The sequence below is a fragment of the Engraulis encrasicolus genome, chromosome 19 (genome assembly GCF_034702125.1).
Source record: "Engraulis encrasicolus isolate BLACKSEA-1 chromosome 19, IST_EnEncr_1.0, whole genome shotgun sequence".
NCBI classification, from domain to species: domain Eukaryota; kingdom Metazoa; phylum Chordata; class Actinopteri; order Clupeiformes; family Engraulidae; genus Engraulis; species Engraulis encrasicolus.
This window is the reverse complement of record NC_085875.1, coordinates 18,181,647-18,190,224: the sequence shown is the minus strand read 5'-3', so window position 1 is coordinate 18,190,224 and position 8,578 is coordinate 18,181,647. Positions and strand designations below refer to the sequence as shown.

The 8,578-nt window shown below is 43.1% G+C and overlaps 1 protein-coding gene across 1 annotated transcript in view; it reads right to left on the bottom strand.

Annotated features, from left to right (window-relative positions):
* The window catches only part of zfand3 (zinc finger, AN1-type domain 3), a 21,079-nt gene extending 17,578 nt beyond the window's left edge, over window positions 1-3,501 (bottom strand). The window contains exon 1 of the mRNA XM_063224069.1: window positions 3,150-3,501. Within this exon, the coding sequence (XP_063080139.1) occupies window positions 3,150-3,220 (71 nt within the window). The 5' untranslated portion in view covers window positions 3,221-3,501. The remainder of the gene's footprint in view (window positions 1-3,149) is intronic.
* Window positions 3,502-8,578: the final 5,077 nt, after the last annotated feature.

Sequence of the window (8,578 nt, the reverse complement as noted above, 5' to 3'; positions counted from 1 at the left end):
AATGTCTTCTATTGCTCGCTACGTACATCTCTTACTCCCTCGACCAACAGCATTAACAGACTAGAAGATGGTTGCATGATGTCGTACCACCACCTTACGCTATTTTTAAGTTAATATGAGATGGTTTAGCTTGAAAATGTGAAGATCATCACCAATATCGCAATAAATTATCGGTCTTCGTCTTCATTCCAGGCCTACGTATACCTCTAGATAAGGAGAAGGCTAGCAGCGCTTAATGAAGCCCCTGTCCACTTGGTTACTATTCTGTTATGATAGACCAGGACAAAGACTGAAAAGCTTGTTGCAGTCAGTCAGTCAGTAACTACAAGGCAAAATGTTTTGCACTCGCAGACCATGAACTTTCAGGGTAGACCCTCAAAGTACAGACCTCGGCTCAGCTGACAGCTTTGTGCGCGTGTGTGTGTGAGCCACGGTGGGAGCTACAGCCATCTTTTCACTCCATTTCAAAATGAGAGTATAGACACAGACACACACAAAGGGAGGAAAACAAATAGGTCTCGCTCTCCCCATCGTGTGTGTCCATCTCTATCATCTCTCTCTCTCACTGCTTGCCTCCTCCTCTGCCACCTCTTGCTTCCCTTGCTTTTCTCCTCGACATCACTCCAATCCAATCAAGGCGAGGCGCTCTCGAGGGGGATAACAAGGCCGCTAGGATTAATTTGACATCTCCTGCTAAATGTCATCCGCAATTAAGGCTTATGAGCGGCGGCTGGAGCGCCAATCAAGCCACCCAACGTTCACCGTTCACCACCATGGACTGCACACCTCAGCTCCCCATCTCACCTTCTTGAGGGAAATCAGAGAGAGGGATGGGTAGAGGGGAAGAGGACAGGGAAGGCCCCAACCTACCCACGCATTGGGCAAATATACACAGAGGGGCAAACACATGATATGTGCCCACACATGCAGCACAGTCTTTAGTCTTCAGAATGGTAAATGTAATGTACATCCCACCACACCAAGGCCAGGTCCAGGACAAAGAAGTATCTCTCAACAGAGAGAGTAAAAGTCTGCCAACCGCAACGCTCAAGGTTTTTAGACCCATCAGGCACAACACAAAACACACAGGACAAACACACGAACAGAGAGAGAGAGAGAGAGAGAGAGAGAGAGAGAGAGAGAGAGAGAGAGAGAGAGAGAGAGAGAGAGAGAGAGAGAGAGAGAGAGAGAGAGAGGGAAAGAGAGCGCTCTTGAAGCAGCTTCCCTTCTGCTGGCCTACTTGCAGAATTCCTAACATTTCCGACAGGAATGCAGCAGTGTTTTGCTGTCTGACAGGTACATGGGGTCAAACAGAACCATTCTTTTTCCAGCACCATATGTTGCTCACACATGGGGACAGTGAATGGGACACTGACAGGCACAACATGACTAGTCCAAGGCTCTCATCTCACCGATCAAAACAAGGAAACTGCACTGGCTGTTTTTCACTTGAACCTTTGCAACATGGTGTAAAGAGGAAATGTTTCATTCAAAAGAAAAACTAGATTTAGGCTTACTTACAACAATAAGCCTGTGGTAAATAAAGTGCTCTTTTGCACTACTGTCGATTCTAAGCAATTCATCACCATGACTGGAATGTCAAAAGGCATGTTTTTGTTTGTTTTCTGTAGAAAAACTTAATGTAATAGAATAAGTTTTACGGTTTCTATGGACCACAACAGTGGGTGATGGACATGCGATTCAGATGTTGCATTTGGGTACCAGACATAAAGAGAAAGTTGCAGCATGAAAAAAATCCTTTTACTTTAAAGTAAAGGGTACATTACTAATAGTGAAGTATTCATCATGTTCATCATGTTCCATCATGTTCGGACACAAAGGAAAATGTGTTTTTTGTTTTTGCTGTTTTTCACTTCTCTGACAACAATGAGAATGAGCGTGGACCCTTTGCACATTAAGACTAATCCAATCACTAGTCCTCCTACTTCATTATTTAAAAAAAACTGATAAGATGGAGATTACTGTTAATAGTAGTGCTTCCCAAATGTTTCAAATTGCAGTAGCCTATTTGAAAAAAATAATAGGCCGTCACAATACAAGTAGGCTGATCCTGCAACATCTCACAAAAAAATGATGACTAAAAATCTAATGTGACTTCTTAACACATTAGTAAACGTGATGCAACAACTGTGCATGATGTGCAATACATGTTCTGTATCCTTCCTTCTTGTCACTCACCAGGCAGTTGCTTGCAGATAGTAGACCAACTTTACTAACCTGCTAAACGTCAAAAACGCAGACGTTCATAGATTTTTCTATACGCCCACTTCTGATCACGTGTCGGTGTCCCCCCTTTAAATGCTTGGAAATCCTTCACACTAGGATCTACGATGTATTTGAACAGCGTCATGGTTCTTCTATTGTGCTCTACAGCTCTAGTGTCAAAGCCAAAAGGTTCTGTGGTCGTTCGAAAAAATCTTTTGCTTCGGTCGCTTTACGAGCGACACCTGAGGGCAATCCATAATAAATATGATGATATACAGAATAACACTATCCAAACGCCACTGTAAATGGCAGCTAGCTAGCTAGGCAGGCACCAGTCAGCTGTTATCCGGGCATTACAGTTAATACCTGTATTAGATTAAGGGAAGCTTCGGCTTTCAACCCCTGTCCAACAGTCCAACAGGTTAACGTGAGTGACAGCTGATCAAACAGAGTGGATGGGTCTTCTGAATCCATCAAAATTCAGTCGAGAGCCAGACCAGGCAACGTTAACACTAAAAGTTAGCCTTTTGGTGTTAGCTTCCACGTACAAGCACATAATCATTTGTTTTATCTATCATGTCAACCATGACGACATGTTCCTTAGTTGGATGAATGGCAAACGTGCTTACAAAATAGCGAAAACAGCGGTTTTCGATATTCTGTATTTGTCTCCATTCCCCACCCCCAACTCTGGCCTACACAACACAACAATGGAATACTGGCAAAGACAAACTGACAGTGGCCTCGGGCTGATGAGCTAGCAAACGCTACGGTGATAAGCTTAGAACTAGCTCTGGCTAGCATACGCTAGCTGGCTAGCTATCCATTTCCCCTTGTCATTGGCGTACCGATGCCTACGTTAGCTTCCTGCTCAACTCAATTTCAAATCATAACGTCGGTGTTAAACGATTAAAGATGCTTACCCCCAAAATCCACAAGGACATCGTGGTGGTATGGAGGGTGGCTTGCTCCTCTCGCTGCCTGTGTCCCCCATAACGTTAGTTGGCTGTCAGAAAAAACGAGACTTATTATGAGAGACCGAGGATGGGTTCACGGCCTGATTGTTATGAAGGGGATTCCTCGCCCAAGTATTAACAAAACAGCCCTAAAAGTTATATTTGAAAATTAAATAAAGAAACGAGGCATGCGTCGACAGTAAATGCTGTCGTGTGTGTATATAAATTCTATACTCTAATATTTCAAAATTAAAAACGGCCGCGGACAGTCCGATGGACCGCACCGGGGGGTCGAGGCCGATCAGCTGTAGTATGGCCGATACCAACTTTTCAAGTAGAGGTTATCCTGTCATGGCCGGGAACTTTAAATGTTGTTCTCTGTTTTACCAAATACAAGGGGTATCACATTAATGCATATATTATCCAAATACGTTTCAGAATATATTTTATCAGTTTACTTTTTTTTGTTTGAGTCAAGTAGCTATACCTGCTTTGAATATAGTTTCCCTCATGCACTGAAGTGGAACAGCCCATTTTGAATGGCTTGTTTGTACCCGAGATTGAGGGTTGGTCTTATGGATCCTGGCCGTGCAATGTTTACTGATTTTACCAGAGCCATCAGATCACATTGAAGTAATGCTTTTAACTGGGGGTTAAACGGAAGATTTAATGTATAAATTAAAGGTTGCCGTTGTCAGGCTCCAGAGAAATTCATTAGACCGTGGAAAATCATCGGGATATTGCTGTATGTTTTTTTTGTAATGCTTTTTTATTCTTGAAGGCAATTGACTGAACTCATAGAACTCAAACTTTTAAACTAGTAGACCAGTTCCCAAACTTTATCATGACATGGCCCCAATATACCTGTAGATTTTAGCCAAGGCCCCCTAATAGGCCTTGCCACACTTTTCTGCGGTTTCACAACGCGATGGTGCACTCATGAAACCCATTCGAATAGGCCTGGGCCTACTACAGAAAGCATAATACATAAAGATATTTACATTGTAAAGAAGACAATTACTCCACTGGGATTGTTAAGTTTTTTTTGTTGCTTTTTTTGGATTACTTAAGTTATTCAATTCATTAAATTGTTCAGTTTATTTTCCTATATTTTTCCTGCCAACCTGCCGCGGCCCCCGGCCCTCACTTTGAAAATCACGGTGCTAGGCTACGCAAAAATGTAGCTTGCATTAAAATGACAAGCACAACACAAGTGAATCAAGAATTGAGTGATCCTGTGAAAATAGTCTGTCCCCCCATCCCCCACCTTTAAGGGGGACGTGATATGCACCATGACACGCTTTCTTATATAGGACTCCTAGTATTATTGGTAGCCTATGTGCATGCTTCCTGGTAGTTTTCAGAGTGAGGAGTCTGCACACTTCTGAACAGAATTATTTTTGTTGTGTTTTATTTTTTCATGGCAGGATAATGTTTCGACCTCAACAGTCTTCTTCAGATTCTCCATGCTTCCTGGTAGGACATCAACCAATGGGGTGGTTGGGGACAGTTTGGCCTGGCCCACCTGGACCTGTGTCCCCTAGGCCTGGTGCCCAGTAGGCCTGTGCATTAATGACAATCTGTCTTGAATAATATATCAAGTCCTTGAACCATATGGACCATTACTTCCCATTCCAGGTCTATTTGCCTGATTATCATCGACTTTCAAATCTCGTACCGAGATGTCAGTCTGACCAAGAAGATAACGCCTGGTTAACCCGCCTCCCTAGGTTTGCTACTGTTCGAGGACAGAAAAGGCTGTGCCAAAGTTTAAACCAAACATTTTCTTCGTCCCAATAGAACATCTGTGCTTAAACCACAATGTCATTGCCTCTTCCCAGGGCCGTTGGGGCTGCTCAAAGTTGATTGCTTCCCGACAAAGTGGGTGGAGTTCCCGATTTCTCCGGAGGTCAGAAGCGATATTTGTATTGCTCCTGGCCTGATGAAGGTGTTGTGTCACTAGCAAGGCATGGCTAGCCCATTATATACTCCCGACCCGCCAGGTTGGTGGGGTGAGTAATTAACCAGTGCTCTCTCCCCCATTCTCCTCCATGACTTAGGTACCCTGAGCATGGTACCGTCCCACCACACTGCTCCCGCCGAGTACCATTGGGGGCAGCCCCCCTTGCACGGGTGAGGCATAAATGCAATTTTGTTGTGTGCAGTGTGCTGTGTCACAATGACAATGGGAGTTGTAGTTTCCCAGGTGGGCTTTCACTTTCACTTTCTTTCATATTGAGGGGATCATAGCCTGAGTTTTTGACCGACATAAAAGACAGCATGCAGTGTAGAAGAATCCCTTTCCACAATAGTACCGAAACAGGGAGCGAATCATACAGTACCTCCCAACCCAATAAGAAACAGTAAGAGAAGCGAGGCCAAAAAAAAGAGGTTCAAAAGCAAGGTTCAAAAAAGTCTTCCATCTTGAGGTCATTAACTCAGGAACGTACATGATGTAAGGGTTATTCAACATCCTCACGCATCTTTTTGAACATGACAATACAACACAGATTGAAATCACGGCTGCAATTTGATTTACTTCTTTACTGTGCCCTCCACTTGCGTAATGCGAGGCTCGATGTCATCAATGATCAAAGTTTTTATTCTGTATCTTCAAAAACATAATTCAAAGGTCATTCTCACATTTGCAATTGTGATGCTGATGAAGGGGGTTTTATCCACGGGGGGTTCCTCCAAAGCCAGACACTGCAGGAAATGATGGTATATGAAGTAGATTGACTTGCAAACACTGTCTGCATAGGGCAGTCAAGATGACAGAGAGCAGCGTGGGTCTATGGGGATATTGTCTTACTGCTCACCCTACATCACCTGCACTTCTGGAGGATGCATTCGAGCCTGCCATATTCTGGTAATTTGCGGGCAAAGCCTCATTTTATCAACAGGCAGGCCACCACTCTTGTGATTTATTAAAACAAATGTCACTTGGCCTTACCGTGGCTGATATGGTAGGGCACCCATCTACTACGCGGCCGACCCAGGTTCAATTCCCGGCCCGGGTCGTTTGCCAGCCCTTCCCTGTCTCTCACCAACACTGTTTTCTGAAGCAATGAGTGGCTTCTTCAAGACCTCCACTTGCACATTCTGCAAAAAAAACATGAAGTTCACCAAAAAAAAGGGGGGGAAAAGCTTAATTGTTGATTTTCTCAGTTTTACTTTGAGAGACATGGCTCAGGGATTGAAATCCGGTCAAACATATCACATTTTGATTTAGATAACAAACAGTGACTTAGATCCCATGGTATACCCTCTGCATCTTGTCTAGTTTTTAAAGAGTGGTTAGGCAACATTTTAGGGTAATTATCAATCGATTTTGAAAGTAGTCATATTGTCTTGTTACAGTAAAGATACAGTGCCCTCCATAATTATTGGCACCCCTGGTTGAGATGTGTTAAAAGCCTTAAAATAAATTCAGTGTTTATTGCAGAAGAATACTGTCACACTGAAAATGTTAGGAAAATGTAGCCTTCAACTCAAATGAATTGTAGGAAAATAAAAAAAATCCCTGACTAAAAAATAATTATTTTTCATTAAATCACCTGTTCCACAATTATTGGCACCCTTAACAATTCCCAGGAAATAAATATAATTGAAGCATTTCTGTCATTTCTACAGTAGTTTACAAAGTTTACCAGAGTATGTAGGAACATTTAATTAGTAATTCATCACTTCCTGTTTCCCTGGGGTATAAATATGATGTGACACCGAGGCCATTTCTCTTATCCACTCTTAAACATGGGAAAGACAAAGGAACACAGCATACAAGTGAGGCAGATGTGCGCCGACCTTCACAGGTCAGGCAGAGGCTACAAGAAGATTGCCACTCAACTGCAGCTGCCCATATCCACTGTGAGAGGAATAATTAAGACGTTCAAAACAACTGGAACAGTGGTAAACAAGCCTGGACGAGGACCCAAGTTTATTTTGCCACCACGCACAGTGAGGAGGATGGTAAGAGAAATCAAAAGATCTCCAAGGCTCACTGTTACAGAATTACAACAAATGGTAGCATCCTGGGGTCACAAAGTCTCCAAATCAACCATCAGGCGCTGTCTACACGCCAACAAGCTGTTTGGGAGGCATTTACGGAGAAAACCTTTCCTCACCCACAATCATAAACGCAAACGTCTGGAGTTCGCCAAGCGGTATTGGGGCTTCAACTGGGACCGTGTGCTTTGGTCAGATGAGACCAAGATTGAGCTTTTTGGCAACAAACACTCTAAGTGGGTCTGGCGTGCCACGAAAGATGCGCATGCTGAAAAGCACCTCATACCCACTGTGAAGTATGGGGGTGGGTCAGTGATGCTGTGGGGCTGTTTCGCTTCCAAAGGCCCTGGGAAGCTTGTTAGGGTGCATGGCATCATGAATGCTTTGAAATACCAGGACATTTTAAATCAAAATCTGTTGCCCTCTGCCCGAAAGCTGAAGATGGGCCGTCACTGTGTCTTTCAGCAAGACAATTACCCTAAATATATGGCCAAAACTACACAGAAATGGTTCTCCAGACACAAAATCAAGCTCCTCCCATGGCCATCTCAGTCCCCAGACCTCAACCCCATTGAGAACCTGTGGGGCGAGCTGAAGAGGAGAGTACAGAGGAGAGGACCCAGGTCTCTGGATGATTTAGAGAGATTCTGCAAAGAGGAATGGCTGAAGATCCCTCTTTCTGTCTTTTCCCATCTTGTGAAACATTATAGGAGAAGATTAGGTGCTGTTTTGTTGGCAAAAGGGGGTTGTACAAAATATTAACAACAGGGGTGCTAATAATTGTGACACACATTATTTGATGTCAAATAATTATTTCTTTATGTGGGATTTTTTCCCCACTGAATAAATGCACTTGTATCGAAGGTTGGATTTTTCTCTTTTTTCCATTAAGGTCCCATATTATTTAGAAAATAATAATAATAATTGGAAGCTAAAAAACACATCTCAACCAGGGGTGCCAATAATAATGGAGGGCACTGTATATCTTACCATCAAAACCGTCCAGGGCGTGGTTCTGCCCACCAAAAGTAGGATAACCCCTTGGGCAGTGCCTGCAGTGGGAGCTGGGATCATGCACATTTCCCCCAGAAAAGAGTTCCTGCTGTGGCCTGGCAGCTTCAAGGCTAGGTAAGCACATTTTAAGATGTAACACACTGCACTGCATGTTAGTCACACGATGGTATCAGCAAGAAATGCATGAGCATTTAGCATTTTTCACATCAACATGTACATTGCATGTCTTTATCATAGACACAAGCGGAATCAAAAACATAATCACACATTGAAAATGTTGGAATATGGGAAACCTCTGTAAACAATTAGTCAATGAATGAACAAGATAATTCGGTGTGCTTTAAATATGAATTTTCAACAAAATTCAGAAAAATTTA